The 25,847-nt window shown below is 37.6% G+C and overlaps 2 protein-coding genes across 8 annotated transcripts in view; one reads left to right on the forward strand and one right to left on the reverse strand.

Moving 5' to 3' along the window:
* The first annotated feature begins 113 nt into the window (after positions 1–113).
* cdk5 (cyclin dependent kinase 5) lies at positions 114–10,111 on the forward strand. Its single transcript, XM_077556058.1, has 12 exons — positions 114–288; positions 597–685; positions 764–831; positions 1,318–1,378; positions 1,446–1,502; positions 1,612–1,707; positions 1,777–1,851; positions 4,536–4,632; positions 4,945–5,014; positions 6,110–6,170; positions 6,242–6,322; positions 6,796–10,111. Exons 1-12 carry the CDS (start codon positions 252–254, stop codon positions 6,880–6,882), a joined length of 879 nt encoding a protein of 292 aa, XP_077412184.1. The 5' UTR covers positions 114–251; the 3' UTR covers positions 6,883–10,111.
* Positions 10,112–11,300: 1,189 nt separating this feature from the next.
* Positions 11,301–25,847, reverse strand: part of asic1c (acid-sensing (proton-gated) ion channel 1c) — a 29,658-nt gene continuing 15,111 nt past the window's right edge. For 2 of the 7 annotated variants that reach the window (XM_077556061.1, XM_077556060.1), the window contains exons 4-11: positions 25,391–25,541; positions 25,263–25,319; positions 23,408–23,561; positions 21,541–21,632; positions 21,331–21,410; positions 20,107–20,178; positions 18,754–18,806; positions 13,676–13,799 (exon numbers count right to left, since the gene is read on the reverse strand). In XM_077556061.1, the coding sequence (XP_077412187.1) occupies positions 13,721–13,799; positions 18,754–18,806; positions 20,107–20,178; positions 21,331–21,410; positions 21,541–21,632; positions 23,408–23,561; positions 25,263–25,319; positions 25,391–25,541 (738 nt within the window). In that variant the 3' untranslated portion in view covers positions 13,676–13,720. Of the gene's footprint in view, positions 13,449–13,675; positions 13,800–18,166; positions 18,197–18,753; positions 18,807–19,014; positions 19,031–20,106; positions 20,179–21,330; positions 21,411–21,540; positions 21,633–23,407; positions 23,562–25,262; positions 25,320–25,390; positions 25,542–25,847 lie in introns of those variants that run through there. The other 5 variants (XM_077556059.1, XM_077556062.1, XM_077556065.1 and 2 more) reach the window with 5 other exon arrangements.

A 25,847-nucleotide genomic window follows, 5' to 3' on the forward strand; every position in this document is an offset into this window, starting at 1 on the left:
CTGTTGTTTTTGTACCTTTTAAAGTAATATACAGGTACGATGTTTTTAATACTCTTTTGACAATGGTTGTAATACACGATTTAGCCTGTAGGGGGACCAATAAGCTCTGCTGTACGGAGCGCTCCGGAGCAGCAAGTGTTGCTAGCGCGAAGCTAACGCTAGCAATCATAACAACCCCCCCACTAAAATTCGGGGCTTGGTCACTGGGTTGTTCCGCTGGCTATTTATTAGCTGGGTCAAACGGGGAGACCATGCAGAAATATGAAAAACTCGAAAAAATCGGAGAGGGTAAGTTGTTTATTTTTTTTTACTTGCTGTTATGTCAGCTAAGGTGGATTTGCTGTTGTATCATCTAGCTTATCGGTTAGCTGACGCTAGCTTCGTTTTTACGTCGTTGCTTGCTCTCATTCCAGATTTAGTTATTGGGAGGTCAATGTAAACGTGTTCATGAATAATATATAAAGTATACATGTGTCGGTGGACGCCTTGTTAGCTTCGGGAGAGATGTAACTAGCTAGCATGTTGATGGCGCAAAAGTGCCATTCAATTTGAATCTGAGCAAAATATATATTTTTTAATCCAAATTATTTCCACAGGTACATACGGGACTGTATTCAAGGCTAAAAACCGAGAAACCCACGAAATCGTGGCCCTGAAACGAGTCCGTTTGGACGATGACGACGAGGTGTGTGTTTGAATTAAAACGTATTGATGCATACTAGGCGCTTGCACGGCGATGTTAACCACTTTCCACCCACTACAGGGCGTGCCAAGCTCTGCCCTGAGAGAAATCTGCCTGCTGAAGGAGCTCAAGCATAAAAACATAGTCAGGTCAGGCCATTTACAATATTTATATACGTAGCGTAAGTATTGTTGAGAATCATAATTGTGTGAATGCTGAAGAGCCTCATTAAAATTAACGGGGACATTTTTAATCATCACCTCACATTTACATTTTGTCGATCAAGTCAAACCATTCGAACTTCCCAATATTCCCCCAAAGTCCTGCGTTTTGGAGAAGTGTACACATTTTTAATGAGAACATTACCAAAGTAACCCCAAATTCATCATTTTTATTCAGCCACTTCGCAACTAAAATTCCATTAATCCAACTTTTACTGTAGGCTAAATGGCCATTTCACATTTTCCATGAGAAAACTCCACAATTAATGGAGAAATTTGACAAATCCACCTCTTCTCAGTAATTCAAATTATTAAGAGGGCAAGGGAAAGAAAAAAAAAGCTCTACAGCATGCACATGCACTTTGTACACAAATTGTAATTTCTAGTTTAAATAGATACTTCTGTCCCTTGCAGGCTACATGACGTGTTGCACAGTGACAAGAAGCTAACATTGGTCTTTGAATATTGTGATCAGGTGAGACAAACTCAAATCTGACCGCTTGTAGACACTTGAGCTAATGTTTACCTTTTTCACCGCACAGGATTTGAAGAAGTACTTTGACAGTTGCAATGGAGATTTAGACCCTGAAACAGTGAAGGTGAAAAATTACATTTGTTGATGGGTTTACACTACACGACCAAGTACCCAATTCCAACTTCATGCCTTTGCAGCAGTGCACGTGTCAATACCTTTCTTCTTCTTTGCAGTCGTTTATGTTCCAGCTGTTAAAAGGACTTGCTTTCTGTCACAGTCGCAATGTTCTTCACAGAGATCTTAAACCGCAGAATCTTCTCATCAACAGAGTGAGTGAACCCGGGATTATAGAAAAATATAATCCGATACATACGTTTCATTCATGTTTGTGTTTACAGAATGGCGAGTTGAAGCTGGCTGACTTTGGGCTTGCTCGAGCATTCGGCATCCCTGTGAGGTGTTACTCAGCTGAGGTAAATTGACAATACAGCGAGCTAATCGCTAACTAGCTTAATGTGAAAGGAACAACCCTTTGAAATCATTCAAAGATGTTAATGTGCACATGTCTGTGGGTACATACTGTACAAATATCTGCATCAGACAGCATTTAACCAATAAAATGTGTTGTTTTTAATTAATCATGTGTTATCAGAATGTCAGAATACTGTATTTCTTTAACAACTAGCCTGGGGCATTTATTTACTCAACTGCAGAGAGTACCAGGTGTTTATTAATGCTGTGAGATTAAACATCGAGCCTTTTTTTCTCCAGAAGAATGCCAGTACAGATATCAACCACCGATTCCACTAGTACTTTTGATAAATAAATCCCCCCACCACGCCTCCCAAATAAAAAGATAACTTTAAAGAACTACTAAAATCTATATTTCCCGACATAGCATTTACTGTACATTTGAAATTGTATTAAATTAATGGCAATTTTTTATTGTCCTAATTTCAAATTTCTAGTTCCGGATTATAAAACGGTATCGGCCTCCGTCACAAGTACAATACCTTGAAAAAAGGCCGTGCATCAGCCCGTTACTGATACCCGGTATCAGTACTCGCCCATCCCCAATTTATTTAAATAAAAAGATTGATGATATTTGTAATAAACACACTTTGTGGGATTGGCATCAAAATTATATGCATCAGTGTAATTTGAATTTCTACTTGAGGGATTATAATTATTATAATAAATTAAAAAAAATTATAAGATATTGAAGAAATGTGTTTTGAAATATTTTAACCACTTTATTTTAAAATGCTTAACTTATTTATTAATAATCAACAATTTGTGAAAAATATACCAATAATTCAAAAAATATTTTAAATATATATATATTTTTATAAATTAAAAACCAAACAATACATTAATATAACGCTACTTTAAAAACTAAATATATTTTTAGGTATTTTTAAAATGTTTGCTTTTGTTTTTAATGCACAATGAATTTTGTTCATTTTTTGGGATAATATAAATTATGAAATATCTTTGCATATTCATGGTTTTCAAATGACAGTATATTGTGATAATATTGTAACAATAATAATCATAAATCTGTATCTGACAAGGACAATGCCAAAGTCAAACAAACTTGCAGTGGATGTGATGCATGTATCTTAGAGTTTATAGCTAATGTTAATTCTCAACTCCAGTCCCCAGTTGGTCTCTTCCACAACATTGTGGTACGTTCTCAAATGTACATCATATACCAACTAGAAAATGCAATTTCTGAAGAAATTGCGTGTGAAGGCTGTAAGGCTGAATGAAAACCTGTGGAATAGATGGAAGCGCTCATGGCGTGACTTGGTGGAATATATTGAAGTTGGAATGAAGTGAATGGGATGAAAAATGTGGAATAAAATGTGAAATGTAGAATCTCCCAATAAGAATGAGTAGAGAAAAATAGGGTACAAAATGGGGAATTGTGGGTAAGGCGTGAATTTTGGAACTGAAAGAAATGGAAGAGCTCATGGCGTGAATTGGTAGAATATATTGGAGTTGGAATGAAGTGAATCAAATTAAAAATGTGGATTAAATGTGAAATGTAGAATCTCCCATTAGGAATGAATGGAGAAAAGTAGGGTACAAAATGGGGAATGATGGGTAAGGCGTGAATTTTGGTACTGAAAGAAATGGAAGCGCTCATGGTTGGAATGAAGTGAATCGAATGAAAAATGTGGAGGGAAATGTAGAATCTCCCATTCAGAATGAGTGGGGGAAAATAGGGTACAAAATCGGGAATTGTGGGTAAGGTGTGAATATTTGGAATAAGACAAATACACCCTAGAATGACGTGAATTTTTGCAATATGTTAAAATTGGAATGAGAAGAATCGGATGAATTATGCAGAAGTAGACAGATGCCGAAAAAGTGGGACATTTGAAGTATAGCAATAACATATAATAATAATAATCCAATTATTGCATTTACAGTATATGACATCAAACCTTCACTCAGTCTTCATTCAGCCATGTAATTATTTTATACTGTTATACAGTATAATGTCACTCAGTGTCAATCATTTACAGCCCAAAAGGAGTTTATTTGAGGTGAGGCGTTCATTCAAGTGTCTGAGGCGTTTATGGAGACATGTTGTCTCTGCGAGGCCACTATTTGGGGGGAGTGCTTGCTGTGATTTGTGGCCTCCTGTCAGTCCTGATGGGCTGCTGCTGTTTTGTTGCCATGGGCAACCATGAAGAAAGGCAGGTTGGAAGTATAGTGGAGTAGTGGTTGGCACGTCTGCCTCATGGTTTCGAAATCCACAGTTCGAATTTTGTCTTTTGCTTTCCTGTGTGCCGTTTGCATGTTGTTGATTTTTAACAATTGTACAAATGGCACAACAAAACCCCCACGCCAAAACAATAAAAATGACATGATGCAGTGTCATGTTCCTCTTTGATATACTTACATTTCTGCCGAATTCAAACACTTTGTGTGCTCCTTGCAAATGGAAGTTCTTGCGATTGAATGTCGTTGCTCTCTCTGCTGCACTTGACTGCACTCACTCTCAGTAAAATGTCAAAGGCTCGGGGAGTCGGCACATCGCCGCAGGCAGTTGACATGAAAAGACGAGAGGGAGGAGCACCAGTTGATGTGACGCTGGGTACATAAGAGAGGAGATTCCACTGAGAATTTGCTTGTGTGTGTCCAGGTGGTGACGTTGTGGTACCGACCCCCAGATGTGCTGTTTGGTGCTAAACTTTACTCTACCTCCATCGACATGTGGTCTGCTGGCTGCATATTTGCAGGTATAATTAGCAGTGTAGGCGCAATCGCTGGACCATCACAGTGGAAACATCTGTAGCAAACCTTAATATTTGTAAAATGTTATCAAAATTGTTGTGTAGAACTGCACTGAATTATAGTGAGATTTTTTTCTCTAATATCTTATAGTTCACTAAGGTCAGCAGTATCATAGATAACAAGCAAAAAAAATTTTATTTAATGAAAACATTTGTGACTGTGTCACTCAAAAGTAAGTGTTATCATTTGTAAAGGCAACAATATTGAATACAAAGTCATAGAGTTTCATTTGTCTGATATGTTGTTTTTGGATTCAGAGCTCGCTAACGCTGGAAGGCCTTTATTTCCCGGGAACGACGTGGACGACCAATTGAAGAGAATCTTCAGATATCCTTTCCTCAAATTGGTGTAACGTCACAATATGATAAAAAGCTCCGACAAAGAAATAGGCTTGGCCATGTCACGTCATTGTCATGTGCTCCTATGGGCTCAGCGGCGCAAAGGATCATGGTCTAGTACTCTAGTCCACAATGCTGTGTTCAGTTGAAGCAGGCGAAAAATGCTTTTTGACAGATGTTGAAAAATATTTGCTGGTATGACTGATTTATGGGAGTGATAACCTTTGCAGTGGCCAAAAACATTCCTAATTAAAAATAAACTGCACTGGTAAACTAACCACCAGAGGGTGCTAGAACTGCACAAATGGAATACAACCCTGTCTTTTGAACAAATCTGCTGCTTTTAATAGCTTGACATGGTGACTATGATATTGTGGCAATTTTAATATGACAATATCCCTAATGCATGACACAACTTAGGATGAATTTACACTGCAGGTCCAAATGCCCAATTCCCATTTACTGTAATGCCTTCATCAATTATTTTTTTTTTGGGGGGGGGTTATTTCAAGTAAAACATCTGTGATATTAACACTGATGGAACATTTGAAACCAAGAACCCTCACAAGCATCAACAGCAAGCAGTGACAACATAAAAGTAAACACGAATACCTAAGTAAAGCAAATACTAAACATTACACGGCTTGAATACGAATGAGCCTAACCTCCACCAGAGGTGACAAATCCAGGTCCAGAAAGTCAAAACCCTTCCACAGTTTGGCTTTACCCCCTGATGCTAACTAGCTAGCTAGCTTGCTCCCTAGCAGGTAAATAAGCACCATGGGAGCTAGCTAGGGAGAGAGCTAGCTAGCTAGCATCAGGGGCTAAAGACAAACTGGCAGGGTTTTGATTTTCTGGACCTGGATTTGCCACCTCTGACCTCAACATTACTCTTCTGACTGCTGTCTACAATTATTTTAGCTGATTTGATGATGGGCATACTTCTAATGAGACATATATGCCATATTTAATTGTCTATAGATATGTAGATTTTGTTTTCCCATTTGAAATTGAAAAAAAAAAAAAGTAAAATGTTCACTAGAACCATGTAGCTTTTGTTGCGTCTTCTTTAACCGCCTGACACGTTGCTGGGCACGCCGACGGAAGAGCAGTGGCAGACCATGACCAAGCTCCCAGATTACAAGGTAGTAATAACGTTTTGTGTGTGTTGTGTGGTGTGTGCACACTGCTGAAGACGTCCTTCCTGTCTTTGCAGCCATATCCTTTGTATCCAGCCACCACCTCATTGGTCAACGTGGTCCCCAAACTCAGTAGCACGGGTCGAGATTTACTCCAGGTACGGTATACGACGGGTCCATTTGAGGTTCCGCTGCAAATTTTGTAATTGGCCTGGTGCGTAATCAAAGTACAAAATTAAACAGCCCGTATCTAAAGGTTATGAGGATTTGTTAGAATGTTGAAAGCGCGAGAGTCAAGAGACAGGAGGCTTGATCTTAGATAGAGAAAGTTTAATGAGAATTTGCCACGCTATTTAAAATTTTTAATTGCAAACTAATTTTGAAGGTTTGACATATCACATTATTTTTAAGTTGACTTTTACAAAGTATTGCCCCTTTTGTATTTGAAATAATAATACTAATAGCTGTGCTGTCACTCATAACACCAAGATGAGATTTAGGCTGAAATAATATCTCAAAAACTGCTCAGCATCCTTCATAAACACAAGATGTAATGGACCCCCTCCATTTTTGGCCATGTTAACAACCTCAAGTGACCCCTGCTGACCATTTTTGCTGTCCTCCCACACAGAACCTTTTGAAATGTAACCCGGTCCAGAGGATCTCGGCAGAAGAAGCCTTGCAGCATCCTTACTTTGCCGACTTCTGCCCGCCCTAAATCCTTCGTTACCTCCCGGCTCATCATCGGCCGCCAATCAATCCGGTCCTCCCGTTACGCTCGCAGCTCATTACAAGCAAATCCAAGCGGGCCAATTTCCCCTGTGGAAGCAGCATGCCCAAAGCTGCTCTTTTCTACTACACTGTACCCCACTGCACTCATTTCCCTTGGTAGACGACGACTACACCTGTGCAAAACTAATTGGGTAAACTTCATCATTTTTTTTAAACTTCCAGTTTCTCTTCTAAAATGAATACTATGGAGCAACACAAACAACATCACAAATAGTCATGTCATTTATAGTCAAATTGGACCACAATAGACATTTTAGCCAGCTAGCAGTGCAACAGAACTGCTCATGGTCACTTGTTGCCAGGCAGAATTGGTCAACTGTAACTCATGTTCCCCAAGTCTCCATGGCAACCTGGGGCAGAGAATTCTGCTCCCGCACACATCAGAAAAGTACAGGAAGAGTTGACAAAGTCAACACCGCCAAATTATAAATATAAACAAAATATTCTAGCCTATTTTATTATTAATTTCCTCATATAGTGGCTAGGGGCTTTTCTTTACTCTACTATAGAGAGTACCAGTGGCCTGTAAGGGGTATAGAATTAAATACAACTTTGGAAAATATTCAGACACAACTGATTCAAATCAAAATAATCTTTCTCTGATTTTTTTGATTTTTTTTTTGAAACCATACAAATGTTTAATCTCATTTTATTACATATTCACAACAACTGATGGATAGCTAATTTGGAAATTACACATCAAGTATACTAATTTAGTATATGCCATTTTTAGCACAAAACATGGAAATTGACGCACATTTGCTTCCGTGGGCCACATAAAATGAAGTGGTGGGCCAGATCTAGCCCCCAGGCCTGGAGTTTGACACCTGCGATTTAGAGGTATATATATGTTTCGAGTAGATTGAAAAGTTTGGTTTTATTCAAAGAGCATACATTTCAAAATACAAATATTGTCATTCTGAGCATTTTTTTTTGAATAATCTCTAATAATAGTGAAATATATATTATTGGAAATCTATATTATTAAGCCCAAAAATATTTGCAAATTATGGAATGCTTCACACAACTCAACGTAGCACCGAGCCACTATTTGAGGAAATACAATATGTTACCTTATGAGTCCATAAACTGCAATATAGAAAATGTGTCGTGGGTACATTGTCGTAAAAAAAGCAGCTTTACACTTTGGCGGTTGCATTTGTCTTATAAAAAAAAGTTTCACGCTTCTGTGGGACCCAAATGTAAAAAAAAAAAGGAAACCACAAATGGAGGAACATCATGCCCCTTGTTATTCATTCATTGAGCTCTAAATATCTGCTTTATAAAAGTTTGATGAGCTGTGCCCTTCAGTGTGTGCTGCTGACGAAATGGAGTGAAAAAGGATGAGTTTTTGTACCGTAACATGGTCCCTCTGGGAGGATGTTGCCAACAATCTACCATTATTGTCAGCGCTGGACATGAGCCGACGAACACTGCAGATTTCAGGCGATGTACATCCACAAATGTCACCAATTAATGACTGATAAATACTTGTAGACGTATTAAAAAAGACTGCTAGCGTCAATTCCTCTGGGCAGCTGACATTCAAATAAGCTCCATCTTAACCAAAACAATATTTCGGATTTGACAAAAACACTACAATTAGTTGTATATAAAACTGTATTTGATTTATTTTTTTTGCTCTCAAGCAATAAAAGCAAACAAGCTTGCGCTCCTGTCCAGCCACCTTTTTTTCACGATTGTATGAGCACAACATTAACTCATTCACTGCCATTGACGGCTATATAGATGTCAAAAATTCATTTTTAACTATTTCTATTAGTTTAACATATTTTTTCCACTATTGTTAACAAGAGTGTGAAAACCTAGATTTTTTTATTGTACATTTAGAACAGATATAAAATTTGTGATTAATTGTGAGTTAACTAGTGAATTCATGCGATTATTTACAATTAACAATTTTAATTGCCTGGTGCCCCAAATTTTTAATAAATCTTTTCTTTTTCTTTTAAATCGCGTCAGGCGATGAATTTTTTTAATTGTAATTAATCACATGACTTCAATCATGAACTCAGGATTAATCACAAATGTTGTATCTGTTCTAAATGTTAAAAAAAATGTTTTAGGTTTTCATACTTTTATTAACAAAAGTGTAAAAAAGTGTAGAAATAATTAAAATGAATTTTTGACGTCTATAGCCGTCAATGGCAGTGAATGAGTTAATAGCATGAAAAGCTAATTTATGATTTTGTATGTGGCCCCCATTTTATAGTTGTCTTTGCACACTTTTTTTTTTTTTTTTTTTTTTAAAAACAGGCCCTTTTCTTTGACATGATCACTTTTGTTGTGTTTTGAACACTGACATTACTGCAGCTGGTTTTCAATAAATGGGCCAATATAATTCCTGTTGTGTCACAGAGGACCATTGTTTTCTTGTTTCCATCTATATCTGCTTTTGTCTTTAGTGGCTATGTCAGGGTTGGGCAAGTCCTCTGAGGGCTTCACTAAATTGATGAAAAAATGTTACGCAACCATCGAACAAATATTTAGTATTACTGAAAATTAAGCCTTTGTGAGTTAAGTGTATATTTTTTTTATAACTAACACTGAGGTTTTATCTGTTTTAAAATTGGATGTCGTGCCAGATCAAATGCTCCGACGGGCACACAAATGGCCCATGAGTCGTACTTTACCCACCCCTGATCTATGACACGCTTTAAACAGTAAAAAAGAAAAGAAAAATTCTATTCTTTTTTTATGATGTTCTTGCACCAGTAGCCTTTTTGTTTCTTTTCTAAACATGCTTCCTAATATCGCTCATTCTGATTGTTATGGCAAAAGCCGACAAAGCTGAGATGTATGAGTTCTTTTGTCAGTTAAGTGATGCATAAATATGGTTGCATGTATTTATTAATGCTGGAATGTGAAGCTTTGGTTTCATACTACTGTGCTCTGTAGCATTTAGCAGGCTCTGTACAATTGAACACATGTGCAAGTGGATTAAGTTATAAAGGCCACATAAAAGTGTTTTCTGTGAATTTTCACCTGTAGAATTCTTTGATAGAGCTTTTGCGGTTTGTTTCAAAATGAAGAGTGGATTATTATTATTTTTGCACTTTTTTTGTTTTTGCTAAGTTACTTTTGTTGATAGAAGCCAATAAGATGGAGTGTTCAGTAAAGTGGACATAAATGAGCTTCCTTGTTTTGTTTTCTGGAATCCTGAATTCAAATCAGGTCAATGGCGATGTTCTGGAATCTGACTCGCTACATACATCAGCCCTTTGTTCTTTAAATGTCACTGTATATGTCAGAATGCTACATCTTATTGAGACAATTCCTTTAGCTTTACAGATGCAATGTCTTCAGTGGTAGTTGTGATCTAGATTATTACCATGACACAAATTGCAACACCAATTGAATTTGTCAAAAAAAACAAATCAAACTTCTATCTTGAGCTTTACAGATGCTTTCTCTGCTCTGTGATATCTGATTTTCTTGCGTTTTTTGATTCATGTCAACAGTCCCAAAATAATAATAATTTTTTACACCGCCCACTTAACTCATTCACTGCCATTGACGGCTATAGACGTAAAAAATTAATTTGAACTATTTCCATTAGTTTCACATTTTTTCTACTTTTTTAACAAGAGTATGAAAACCTTGGGGGAAAAAGTATTGCATATTTAGAATAGATATAAAATTTGTGATTAATCGTGAGTTAACTAATGAAGTCATGTGATTGATTACAATTAAAAATTTTAACTGCCTGATGCCCCTAATTAAAAATAAAATAAAAGATGAAAAATTAGGGGCGTAAAACGATTAACATTTTTAATTGTAATTAATCACATGACTTCAATAGCCACTCACGATTAATTGTAAATTTGATATCTGTTCTAAATGTACAATAAAAAAGTCTAGGTTTTCATACTCTTGTTAACAAAAGTGGGAAAAAATGTGAAACTAATCTAAATAGTTCAAATTAATTTTTAACGTCTATAGCCGTCAATGGCAGTGAACGAGTAAAGAGAAAGTCAACCTTAAACATTTCTTGCCAATAATATGTTATATGCAGCCACACTAGTCTAAATATAGTATTCTGGTTAATATTGCTTTAGTGGAATATGAGTTGAGGAGCAAAATCCAGCTGTTTTTATCCATCTCTGAGGGCGGCCATTTTGCCACTTGCTGTCAACAGAAATCGACATCACAGTTACTCAGGGCTCAGGCAACGACCAATCACAGCTCACCTATTGTCTGAAGCTGAGCCGTGATTGGTTGTTACCTGAGCCCCCTGCTGCTTAACTCGTATTCCACAAAGAAGAACCAAATGTTGAAATGAACCGAGAAATACGAGTAAAAAAACCAACATGGCACGAGTACGATGGGTAAATATCGACTTTATTAGACTTGATCATTGTTACATCACAAAGTCTCATTTGTGACTCGTTACATGTTGAGGAATATTTAGAATAAGAAGAATAACAACAGGATACGAGGGTGGAATTGTACAATGCGTTAAGGAACAGAATATGTGCGTCAGTTGTGGACGATTCTCAGTCACGTAAGTGCTAATCACCAAGACACTTCTGGTCTACATCCCTGTGGTGAAAGAACACAGAAACAGTCTAGATCTATACATACCTGGAACTGGAATTTGTACATGACATGGATGAACGGTATAGAATTTCTTCATGGCAATAGATTGTGGTTATATACACGCTTCAGTTCACAATTTTGACTGGAGCTTCTATAGACAATCGATTACTATCACAAGGCATTGTGCTGATTGACTGTGTATGAAGAAGTATTGAGGCCAGGCTGAGAAGAACAGGAGTCGACAGAATTGCCAGAATTTGGGAAGAAAGTTCGACATTGATGAGAAAAAAATGCATTTGTACTTTTGTGTGAGAGTATTACGGAATATTTTTTCCATAATTCTGCAGGAATATAGTATTAGATAATATATATAATACATACATACGGTATAATATACACCATACAATATTTTTTGGGGGAAGAATAAATGCGGATTACGACAACTAATTTTATGAGAATGAAGTTGCAAAATTACTATAAAAAGTTAAAATTTGACAAAAATAGTCATATTAAAAAAAAAAAGTGCCATGACAATTTTATGATCTAGTGCTTGGAGTACTGACAATGTTATGTCAGAAAAGTATGTCTTTTTTATTTATTTTTTAAGAAGAAAAGTCAGAATCTTCCACAAATATTGTCCTAATTTTACAAAAATAAATTTGTAATATAATGAGAAAGTTTGAACATCACAAGAGCAGTCATATTTTTTGAGAAAGTCATAATTTGACAGGAATTATTTCAAAAATATAGTTCTACTTTGACAGGTATTACTTTTCTTGTAATAGTGAAGAACAAAATTGAAAACAATTTAAATAATTTATGACAAAAATCAGAATTTTTACAAAAATCATAAGACTATGGAAATAATATAAAATTACGAGACAATTTGAAATATTACGAGTAGAGCAATGTTTAAAATAATAATGTTGCCAATAAATGCTGTAATTGAAGTGTACAATTAATTTATAGTTAAAAATTGAAAATCAGCGGTTTGTTTGGCCTTCTAACCTTTTTGATGCTGAGAAGCTACTTTTTGGCTGCTGATTATACAGTATTCTAATATTATGTTAATGTTAGGGCAGAGCACAAAAATTGGTTGATAAAAATTCCTGCCTCAAACGTGGGGGCAGAGCGATTTCCATGGAATAATGAATTCTGAAAAAATGTGTTAACGACAGCCCAAATTAATACGAGCCTAATAATTAATTACATTCATTTATGTAAAGATATGTTAATGATCTCACAATAATTAGGAAACAGATTCATAGCAATATTCAACACTTTTCTTTCTATGAATCTCTTCAATTGTTTATATTTTCAAATGATCACTTTAGACATCATTCCTGGGAAATCACAATGCCCCATTCCTGGTGAGCCCGCGGTGAGACCCTTTGGGGCTACCTGGTGCCTGTGGGCAACACGTTGGTGACTCCTGATCTAAACCATAAATATTTTGGAACAAATATTATGAATTCATGTATTACAGGTCTTAACTGACAATTGTGACGTTATTATCAGAATACTGTAAAATTATTATTATTTTTATATTATAACTTTCTTCTAATTGAACTTCTTTTTCTCATAATTGTACTATTTTTGTCTTTCTCGCAGCGTGGTCCTAATACTCCTTCACACCGATGAGATAAGACACAATTGACATTATCAAGAAAGGCAAAGAAAGATGTTTTCAGCTTCCTCTCTCAATATCCTAAACAATACAAACATTGCGAGATGATCACTTTTTTTTTTTCTTCTTCTGATTAGCATATATGAGGTGGTGGATTTAAGCTGAAAGGCAACATTCATATAAATCAATTCCTGCTAAGGTCACTCTGGAGAAGATGCTGCAGACTGCAGTGCTACACATAGCAGGTCATGTGTTTTTCTTCCTGGTCACGTAGCAACTTCACTTCCTTTTTGGACACATTGGGACTGAAAAGTGACATTTTGAAAAACATGAAGAAATTATGTTGCATTTAAACCTGAGTTCTGTTTCGGAAGTTGTTATTTTTTTCCTTCTTTCTGATGATAGTATTCTATTTCTATTCAGGCATTGATAAACTACTGTACAATTCAACCTTGTTTGTTTTTGTCTAATAAATACGTCAATTGTTTCACAGTTTGCTGTCAAGTGCCCCCCCCCCCCCAAAAAAAAACACCCCCGCAATCATCAGGTTGTCAACAAGCAAACTCCTCAAAGTTGCCTAGAGTCGGGTGACGAGGTAACATGTTCGGCGTGAATCCGAGACTGTCCGAGTGACTCCGGAGTGTGTCACAGGTGCTCTGCGGAAACACGGGGAGGGGAGCGGGGTCGGGGGATGAATCAACGGGATCGAACCAAGCGATGATGATGATGATGAAGATGCGTGAAGCACACATAAAAATGAAGGTGGAAGGAGGGAGAGAAGAAAGAAAACAACACAATCTTAGTCCTTGTTTTTAGTCTATAGCTTAGCGGTGCAACGATTAATCGACAACTAATCGATTATCAAAGTAATCGACAATTATTTTGATAATAGCAACATTGTTTAAAGAGGAACTTAACGCAAAAATGTTCTTAGCAAGAATGTTTTTGTCACAGTTCAGTTGTTTTCTAGGTTTGGTCACATGCATCACGAAGGCAGTTGTGACATCAATCTTAGTTGACAGCAGAGGGCGCTATAGGCTAAAATGGCGCAGTGCCCTATGGACTATATGCCACAGAGGAGGCGGGACTTCCGACTTTCACCCATCAACTTTGTCCGGTTTGCGACGTGTGGGCCAAGTACATGCGCTTCCGCCTTTGTGCCCCTCGGTTGCGCGTTCCCGTCGACGGGTGCGAGGCTGCGAGTGTGCATTTCAGATAGCCGAGACGCCCTCCCGCCGATGAGCTGGGGGGCGCAGGGGTGGGGGTGCGAGTGTTGGAACAGCAGTGGCCGGAAACGGGACTGATGTGTAAAAAACGGAAGTCGGTGGCATCCACCCCATATAGAGAGAGTTTGGCCAAATGGGTTTTCAGCAGGGTAACAAGATGGCGTCCATATGTCATGTTACCAGCAGTCGCTGTGATTGGTCACATGACAAATGGACGGCATCTTGTGACCCTGCTTGAAACCGAGTTGGCCAAACTCTCTCTCTATACGGCTCTGAAATGGCGGCCCCCTTAGATGGATAAAAATGGATCATTACACAACGGCAATTTTGATGAAATGACTGTTTTAGACCAGTGCGGGCGCATACAACATATTCTTGCTAAGAACATTTTGCGCTTAGTTGAGCTTTAACTTGAAATTGTCCAAATCCTCAGAATTTGAGCCCTTCAACAGTAAATATTGTCAGAATTCCGTAGTTGTTCATGAAAGCAGACTTTACTGTTTTGGAAGTTAGCGTACTGATTAGAGGTCACCTTGCCCACACGCACATGATGCTCCCATTTTGCAGCTTGAAAAATATAATTTTTGTAAGCTGTTAAATAGCACGCAGCCATTGTATTATTTCAAATTTGTTGACTTTGTTTCTTGATATTCATGACTTTATACTTGAAGTTAAAGTATCCGTGTTTGTTTTAAAGGTGTTGAATTTGAGGAAAAGTCAAGCCTTTAATAATAAACCAGATGCAAAGGAAACTTGAAACCGCTTGAGTCTGTCCGTGCTTGGAGGGAGTAACTGGTGAGTGAGGCCAAAGTACAACGCGGTTTATGTCTCTGGAAGTGTGAAGACTTGAAGGAAGTTAATGGAGAGCCAGTGAGTGTTTCTGAGAATGGGGTGATGTGATGTGCTGCCAGGGTCAAGACGTTTTTCTTTTTTTGGGGATATGAAATAATGTGACTGATTGATGTCAGGTGAAGTGGGCTTTGAACTGAAATAAAAACAAATTATGGATACATTTAGTGAAGTGTCAAAAAGTGAGAGGCATAAACATGGACACACACAACATTTGGAGGGACAGTGTCAATCTACTGGAACACGAATGGTCATTAAAGGCATGAGGGTGACAAATGTGTGTATTTGAGGAAGGCACTTGGGGCTAAGCTTTATTTAAGTGAGGCTTTTATTGGTGTCCAGTTAATGAAGCGCCAAAACTCCAAAGGCTAATTGGGCACGCCTTTTATTTGAATAAGGCATTTATTTGTCTAAAGCACTGACTAATTGGGATAACAGCATCTGCTTAAGGGGAGCTTTTATTTGTCTTAAACGTTTATTTTATATTTATTTATTTACATGGCGTTTATTGGAGGGATGCGGGTTTTTTTTCTTAAAGAAAGAAACTGACTAATTGAGACATGTCAATTTGAGGGAGCCGTTTAATTATATTGAGCGGATGATAACCTGTCAACTAATTAACTAACATGGTGTCTATTTGAGCACACCTTTTATTTGAGTGAGGCATTTATTTGTCTCTGACTAATTGGGGTGCAGCATCTGATTCAGGGAAGCTTTTATTTGTTCTAAGCCAATGATCACATGGCGTTTATTGGAGGGCGGTGTTTATTTTTCCGAAAGAAAGCACTTACCCACTGACTAATTGGGACATGTCTATTTGAGGGGGCTGTTTAATTATCTTAAGCAGGTGATAACTTGTCAACTAATTAACTAACATGGTGTCAATTTGAGCACACCTTTTATTTGAGTGAGGCATTTATTTGTCTCAAGCAGACCGCTGCTGACTAATTGGGGTGCAGCATCTGATTCAGAGAAGCTTTTATTTGTTCTAAGCCAATGATCACATTTTATTATTTTTACGTTTATTGGAGGGGGGTGTTTATTTTTCTGAAAGAAAGCATTTACCCACTGACTAATTGGGACATGTCAATTTGAGGAAGCTGTTTAATTATCTTAAGCAAGTGATAACCTGTCAACTAATTAACTAACATGGTGTCAATTTGACCTTTTATTTGAGTGAGGCATTTATTTGTCTCAAGCAGACCGCTGCTGACTAATTGGGGTGTAGCATCTGATTCAGGGAAGCTTTTATTTGTTCTAAGCCAATGATCACATTTTATTATTTTACGTTTATTGGAGGGGGGTGTTTGTTTTTCAGAAAGAAAGCATTTACCCACTGACTAATTGGGACATGTCTATTTGAGGGAGCCGTTTATTTGTCTGAAACAGTCGACACATACAAGGACTAATTGGGGTAAGTCATTTATTTGAGTGTGGTGTTTATTTTTCAGTGGACGACATCCCTGCTGACTAGTTGGGGTAAGGCATCTACTGGAGTGAGGTCTTTATTTGTCATAAACGCACCTACTGATTTATCAAAGCATGGCATCTATTTGAGGGTGGCTTTCAATTGTAATAAATGGATGATGCGCCTGTGGACTAACTGGTACATGGCAATTTGAGTGAGGCGTTTATTTATTTTGAGAGGGTGATGTACCGCCAGCTAATCAAGAGACTGTGTTATTTTGCAGATGACAATCGCGCTGACAAATTGGGGGCGTATTTGATAACGTGAGGGTCACCATTTGAGGAAAAAGGATGTTCTGAATAGTTGTTTCATGGACACCATAAACATTTGAGTTCTGGCTGAGCTGCTGCCAGTCAGACCCTGAACGTTTCCCGCAGACAAAGAAGTCTTTTCAAATGGTGCGATAACATCCCAGAGTAATGCATCTAGTGATGCTATCTGTGCTCCAGCCTTGAAAAAAAGTGCCTCAGTGCTACAGGGAAGTAATTCGCCCTTTCAATGAATATGTAATGTGTTTCCACAAGGGGAAGGGCGCACTGCGTTCTATGCCGGGGTGAAGAAAGCCCCATTATTCGAGGAAACCGTCTTCGCGTCAGCAGAGAATCAAACCGACTCAAGTTGTACGTAAATCCGACAAAGAGGAGATTCCCACCCCGATTGCTTCCCAGGTGAATTAGGGGCAAACTGTTCTTGAGTACAATGCACTCTACTTGACAGTACCGCTGCGAAAAACGCAGTGCAGTGAACGCATCACAATGAGACATGCGAACAAATAACAATGGAGGACAACAAGCATGTTGGCTAGCTATATTTGCTTTCTTTCTTTAGCTAATAAACTCAGGTTTTAGGTCGCTAATTGTTCTCTTTTTTTCTTTTTTCTTTACATTAGTTACTTTATTCCTATTTAGCTGTTCAGGGATGGTTTGAAGTAAGCTAACTTTTTTTTGAGGGTAGGATTTAAGTTAGCCATTTTTTTTTTGTTCTTCATGTGAAGGGAATAATTTAACCTAGTTTTTTCTTCATATGTAGCTGTTAAAGATTGGGTTTAAGTTAGCTATTTTCTTCTTATTTACCTATTAAGGGTTGGGTTAAAATGAGCTATTTTTCGGTTCGAGGGTAGCTATTAATCAATAACCTTCAGACTAATTTGCTGCCAACTCAGGCTGTGGTGGAAAATCAAGAATGTAAACAAGAAGACAGAAGAGCTTCTAATAAATGAATAATTATGTTTGTTGTTAAATTGAAATATGGTAAATACTAGGGATTTTCAATACCACTTTTGTTTCAAACCGACACCAATACAAGTATTCACTCTTCAAGTGCTCACCCACACAGAGTACAATACATTTAGTACTTTTGATATTTACAATTTTATATAACATCATGGCAAGAGTAATTGTGAACAAAGACCTTTCTTTCTGATGGAGACAATGATTCGCTGATTTATCAAATATCCGCAGTATCGCAGAGGTGGACTTACTTGATGTCAAATTTTGTTTGCCTTAAGTATCTGTGGATCATATAGGGAGAATTATAGGAAAAACAATTTAATTAAGGAAGAATGGGTATTCTTTAACTTTTTAATAATAAAAATTAAATAACACAACTACTTAATGTACGTAATAATTAGATTTTATCTTTATTTGTCTCGAACAAATACTAAAAAAAAGGCCAATAATGAATAAAAATAACAGTAATAAATAAATATAAATGAAGAATAGATTATAAATACAATTACAATAAAATAATAATAATAATAATAATAATAATTATTATTATTATTATTATACAATACCATTCTTCAGTTGTTATTGTAAGTCAGTGGGGAAAAAAATTACACTATTGTATTTAATTATTTGCAGTCATAACAATAGCAATAATTCTAAATTAGTTAAATAAGATACCATAAAATTGCTGCAGTTCACATTTTTATGCTCTTTCTCATAGTAAAATCCACATTTTATTGTGTGACATCATGGGGGGGATGAGGACGCATGAGATGCCTTAATGACAGCGTGGTAGCGTCTATTAGTAACAACGGAAGTGGGGGGGGGGGGGGTGTGCTACCTGGGGGCATGATTAGGCGTGACACCCGGGCTGCTTGGGTTCTCTGGAAACTCCTGGAATAGACACCATGAAAAGAAAGATGGGTGAGGGTGACTGAGATGAAAGTAAAGCACAATGTGTTTGGTTTAAAAACTAAAAACAAAAAAAAACATAGCAGTGAGGGGCGGAAGATGTAGTTGGATGTGGCGTGTTATATAATGCGAGGTATTGAAGGATGACGAGTGGATGCGAGTCAATATTTTAAATGAAATGGAGTTTTACTTGACTAGTGAGGTGTCTGGTGAGAAATGTGACACATTGAGAGGAGGAGGAGGAGGAGATGATGAATGTATGACATAAATGCAAATATCACAAGTTACTAGTGGCATACAGTATATGATGTGATTAAAATGGTGACAATTTGTGTGTCATTATCACTCTTATGTCACCTCACCCCCGCAGTAACAAACGACCAAAGTGGGCCTGACTCACATTCAATCTTTTCCTTTCACTTAGGTTTTGTTTTAGTAATATTTTACTTGAAGATGAAAAAAAAACCTAATCTGACATTTCAGGAGCCGCGCAGGGAAAGTGTTATCTATTCATTTATGTTTCATTTCAACCAAAGGAGAAAAAAATGAAATCAGATGAATAAAGTTGTATTTTGGCTAATCATTCTATATACCCACAAACTAATCTTGATTTCATTTCCATGCAAAACAGTTTCATATTCAAAACACAGGGCAGATAAAAGTGAAGTCCACAGGGCTTAGCATTAAATCCATAAAAATTCACTTCTTGTCACCAGGGAGGATAGTCTGCACTGCATTCCTAATACAGCAGGATGCATAAAGACCTTGGAGTATCAATCCCTTTTCGCACTGCATTTAGCAGGGCGCAGCACACCAATGCAACGACAAGGTGCCTCAAATTAGGAAGTGCTCTCTTCAAGAGCAGTGACGTGAGATAGATTTATTTACAAGTAACGGCAAGATTAAACTATCCAAGTTCCCGCCGTTTTTCTCTGCTGCTCGTGTCCCGTGAACCTCCTTTTTAAAAAGAGTAAACGAGCTTTATTTTGCATACATCTTGTCCAGTTGCAGAAGCTCCAATTTGACTTCCTGGTAGGCTGATACGTCAGCACTTCCAACTACAGGTGCTGTAAATCGGTCATTTCGGCCGTGCGAATGTGCGAGTGCAGTGTGAAAAGGGCTTAACAGTGTGTTAGGTGCACTGTTAATGCTCTAAAAGTGAGTTAAGTAACATATAATCAGCGTTACAGCTGTTAAATGAACTTAACTAAACTCCTCCTGAACTCCCCCCTGCATTCTTTCAATGTGAACAACACAATTGAAAGAGATTGTGATATATTACCAGGTTGTCACTCTGACAGCGCTGTGGTCGTTTCTTGCGCATGCAGTAACCCAAAACTTTGTCCTTGAACACCTGAAGACACAAATAATGGATACATGTCAGAAATAATGGGAAATGTGAGAGATTCTCCAGGATGAGAACTGTGAGAAAAAGACAATAAATTACGTTACACCATCTGTGCCACAACTTAGACCTGCTTTTTAGCTGGTCTAAATTCTAGTATACTTTCTGTCACCAAATTTTCAGGTGCGCTGGGGCGTGTCATTCACTCATTCAAACCCCAAAATGTGTTAAACACTTTTTTAAATTATTTTTACTTCACTCCCAAAAACAGATTTACACTTTTTTTTCTTTTATGCAACAGCATACAGAAGGCTTTGATGCAGCTTCTGACATGAAGAGGTGGCTTAAAGCAATGGTAGTTATTTAATTAAACCTCCAGCAGAGTATAAGAGATCAGCCAGGGCCATGTTGCAACAAGCTCTTTTTGTCAGTGTTTTTACCAGGAATGTTAATATTGATTAAACTTAGCTATATTCTAATGCTAATTGATGCAAAACGGAAACAGAAAAAAATATACTTTTTTTTTTCCTGATGAAAGAACAGACACTAATCTCCATTTTTTTTTATAGCAATAGAACACAATATTCTGTGGGCCTTGCAAAATCTGTCAAAATTCTGTACACCAGCCGGGAGCGAAGGGGGTTGCTTCAGTGAATGTGTCTGGGAGTGAATGAGTTAAAAAAACACAACACACACACCATCAGTCCACTAGAACGTCCATTGAGGCGCAATGCCAAATTCCCAAAAATCATAAACTAGACATGCCCTGGGCATGAAAATGAAGATGTGCCAGTTTTTTTTTTTTACTGTGAGTCCGAAAGGATTTGAGCAGATAACAAAATATTTACTTGGTTGTTTAATTTCACACTTGATGGGTCGGCAGTCACTCCAGAGACCCAACAGTTTGTGTCGAAGTAATCAAAAAGTCAATTTCCCATAATGTGTCCCATTTGACCAATTTTCAAGTTTTCTGGCACTTGGTTTATTAAAAAAATAAAATAAAATAAATAAAGACAGTCCTCTCCATGTGATGTGATATTTAGTCCAACTCCTAGTCAATACCGATGGGCGTGGCTCGATCCACTCGTTTTTACAGTCCGTTTGGAAATTTAGCCTATTAATTGTTTTTTCCAATAATAAGTGAATTTGGTGTCACTTTACCTCATATAGATAGTCGAATATTTCCAGTATTGTCAACACGCTGGCCCCTATAAACAGACCCATCTGCCCTCCGATGTCACCTACAAGAAGAGACATGAAAGGACATGGACAGATGCCACTTCTCATTCAGCATCAATCAAAAGGAATCTGAGCACAGTTGTCAAAGCATCCATCAAAATTTTCCGCCAAGGTCGCGGACCAGAGTCTTACCGAGAAGCCCGGCAATTTCGTAGGCCTTCTTCTGCTCGATCTTCTCGTAATTCAGAGCTTCGAAGAAAATGTCCAAAACCAAAATGTTTTCTCTGGAGGGGGCAAAGTCACACAGGAGCACAGCCGACACACGTTTAAGTCCTCGTGACTGACAGCCGACACGTCATCATGGGACACTTTCATTATTGTTACATTGAAGGTGAACGATGGAGACTCATCATGCATGCACACATTAGAAAGACGAACACAGGCGTCTAGTGCAGTGATTCTCAGTGTGGTACGCGTATCACCAGTGGTACACAAGCTCCCTCTAGTGGTCATCTGTTTATGTGGCGAAGTTCCACCATCGCATTATAAATGCCATCTTACAACTAAACAAGGCACTGAAAGCGATACCTGACTCATTGAGCCAAGTGAGAAAAGTTCATATTTTGTCCAGAATAAATTTGATAACTTCATTATTTTTATGTACAATTAATACCTTTAAAAACAAATGTTTGCACTTGCTGTCGACTGAAAATGACATCACCTGTGCTGAGGAAGTAGGTAACGACCAATCATAGCTCACATGTTTTCTGGGTTTGGCCCGTAAACTGAACCATGATTGGTCGTTACCTACTTCCTCAGCACAGGTGATGTCACCTGCAGTCGACAGCAAGTGCAAAAATTAGTTTTTAAAGGTATTAATTGTACATGAAAAATAAGGAAGTTACCACATTAATTACAGTGTTCCCTCGTTTTCTGCTGGGGTACGGTAAAATACCCGCAATAAATGAAATCCGCGAAGTACTTAGCTTTATGTTTTACATTTATTATAAATGTTTTAAGGCTCTAAAACCCCTCACCGTACAGTTTTTACACGTTTCTCATCGAGGCATTTACATTTTCTCACATTTCTCTTTTGTTAAACATTCTCAATGTTCAAAACTTCATAAATTTTATAAAATAGTTAAATTACTGTAAAAAAAAAAAACGCGCACACAAAAATACAGTGAGGCGCGTTATAACGAGGGAACACTGTATAAAGAAAATATTAACTTTCTACTGCTGAAAATGGCTCAATGAGTCAAGTAGTCATTTAAGGACAAACTCGTACCTTTGTCGCTGTTTTTTTGGTTCAGTTATATTTAATTTTAACTTTCAAGTACAGTACAATACATTTGCATTTAATCTGTTAGGGTTTACTTAAATTGCTATTTATCTTGTGTGAATTTTTTTCTAAAATAGTTTGAGTATATATATATATATATATATATATATATATATATATATATATATATAAATATATATATATATAAAATTATTTTTTTTTAATTTTCCTTTGTTCAAACGATGCCAAATATCACAGTTATATATATTTTTTTAACCAGTGCACTTTTTACTTTTCATGTATGGTAAACTTTTTACTTTTTAAGTAGTGCTATTTTTTATTTATTTTTTACCTTAAGCTAAATCCAACTGAACTGTAGACACAATACATTTGCATTTCATCTTTAAGAACAGTTCATTTCTAAACATTTACCAAGTAAAGTTTTCATTTTAAATTTTCATTGATTCATTATTTAAAGGGAGAGTTTGCGATTTTTGTTTCTGACTTTTTATTTATTTATTGCAAACTCCCCTTCATTTAAGAAGTGTTAATGTTCAAACTTTGCATAATGTTTGTTTGTGTCTTACAATGATATTAACTATATCATTATTTGTATTCTTCATTGTTTATGAATACTTAGGCCTACTAAGTTACTTTAATGTTGTCCTTTACGGTGGCATTTGAAAAGCTAAGTATTATCTTAGGTGATATTTGGTGTAAAAAGTCAGAGAAGCACTGATGTATCGTATCCGACTACTGATACTAAGTCATACTCACCCAATATACTGCTCAGTTTTGTTGAATTTCTTAGCCAGATACTTAGCAGATGCCTTACTGGGGATCTTAACCATGGACAGCTCCTTTCCATAGCGAGTCATGTTGCAGGGGGTCTGACACACACAGTAATCGTTGTCTTTCTCTACCAAAAAGTCTGTGGATGATCAAAGTCCGTCAAACACGTTGGGATCGCTGCGAGAAACAAACGTGCACGCGACACGCACTTTGCGCTAAAAATAGCTCAGCACACATCAGGAGAGTTGCAGTCGCTGCCATCGTTCACTTTCCATGAAAGCAAATAATGACTGAAGCTAAAGTAGTGTACCCGGGAGGGGGGTGGGGGGAAGCTGTGTAGGCTTTTCATTTGAGATCAATACACATACAGTAAATGTAATATTTCCTCAAATAATGGCCTCCGCTGTCGCTGACTGGCGCAGTGTGCAAGATTGTACATCCAGTTACCACCGTACTTCATTTATGGTCTGGAAGTGTTTTACATTCAAAAATTTACAGTAATTAATTATGACTTTAATAATACCTGGCAGCATTAAAGATTTCTAAATGAGCGGTCACCAACCTTTTAGAGACTAAGTGCTACTTTTTGGCTAATGATTAATGTCATTTGGATATACATATCTGAACTACACTCTAAAAGAGAATTGTTGAACCAATTTAAGATTACAAATTCAATTGTTGTCCGAAAAAAAATCGCTTCACACAATTTAATTAAGTTAGTCTAAAGTGAATATATTAAGTTTAATTAATTATGAGTTGATTAAACGTAATACTTTGGATAGGAGGCACTTTGGATTAACTTAATACGAGTGATTATATTAAGTTTAAAGAATTTATATATTCAATGGATGACTGGTTAACACGTCCGCCTCCCAGTGCAGAGGACGTGGGATCGAGTCCGGGTTTCGGCCTTCCTGGGTGGAGTTTGCATGTTCTCCCCATGCCTGCGTGGGTTTTCTCCGGGTACTCCGGTTTCCTCCCACATTCCCAAAACATGCATGGCAGGTTAATTGAACACTCCAAATTGTCCATAGGTGTGATTGTGAGTGTGGATGGTTGTTTCTCTCCGTATGCCCTGCGATTGTCTGGCAACCAGTTCAGGGTGTACCCTGCCTACTGTTTGAAGCCAGCTGGGATAGGCTCCAGCACCCCTGCGACCCTAGTGAGGAATAAGCGGTTAAGAAAATGGATGGATGGATATTCACTTTGGACTAACTAAATTAAATTGTGTGTTATCAACTGAAGCAGTTTTTTAAGTTGGTCAACAATTCAATTTGTAATCTTAATTTGGTTCAACAATTCTCTTTTGCTGAATGTACCATGATGTTACTATTCATAATTAATGATCATCCATGTTTTCCCCCACAATAATTACCAACATTTTGAGCACATTTATCTTTCATAGTAAACAAATATTTCCCAAATTATTTAGAAACGTGTGTTTTAAATAAACGAAAAGTGACTCTTAGTTGATAAACTATCCATAGATGTGAATTGTTGTTCATCTTTATGTGCGTCGCGATGGATTTGCGATGTGTCATGGCGGGTGTACCCCAACTCTGGGATCGGCTCCATCTAGGATCAAGAGATTTAAACCCCAGATTCCCAAACTGAAATGTGTAGCAGAGGTTCTATATTATTAATAACAACGGAGAAAGAAAAAAAAAGACAGTAGCCATTTTCTGTCTAGCCTTAGGCCACTATTTGAGAAACTACAACACATCAACAAACATTCAGTTACTAGTTTGAAGTTATTCGAAGCATTAAAGTAGTGTTACAAAGCCGACACAAACGATTCCACCAGTAGTTGTAAATGTTACGATGCAATGTGTTTGCTCACCTAAAGCTGGGTCTGCACAGTCTTTGTACTGTTCAGGTGTGCACACAGTGGAGGTCCCTGTGTTCAAATAACACGACAGTTACACGTGACGTCGCACATGACGCACAAACATTTCCCCGATTCCGTACCCGGCATGTGGACCATCCTGCAGTTGCAGTGTTCCAGCAGATAGCGGGTTTCGCAGTCAATGCGGCAGGCGGTGATGCTGTACGTGGAGAAGTACTCCGAGTCGATGGGAGTCGACTTGCAGTCTCCCCAAGGCGGAGGGAGGTACTGAAGCTGAGAAAAAGAAGCGAATTGTTCGACGGGATTACGGCGAGAAACAATGTTCACGTCCAAATCAACAACATCGGCAGGCTTCGCAAACCCAACACACGCTACAAAAAGAAGAAAAAAACAAACAACATAACGATCGGCAGCAGGCAGACGTCATGCAGAACATTAGGGATGCAGGTCTAGGCCCGGATAGGAGGAAACAAGGTACCATGGGAATAGAGACTGGCTCACACTGGACACCACAACCAGAGGATGAATTCAGAAAGAAAAAAAAAATCCCGAGAGAGAACAGTGTACGGGTTACACGAG

This window comes from Vanacampus margaritifer, chromosome 2, assembly GCF_051991255.1.
Source record: "Vanacampus margaritifer isolate UIUO_Vmar chromosome 2, RoL_Vmar_1.0, whole genome shotgun sequence".
Taxonomy (NCBI): Eukaryota; Metazoa; Chordata; class Actinopteri; order Syngnathiformes; family Syngnathidae; genus Vanacampus; species Vanacampus margaritifer.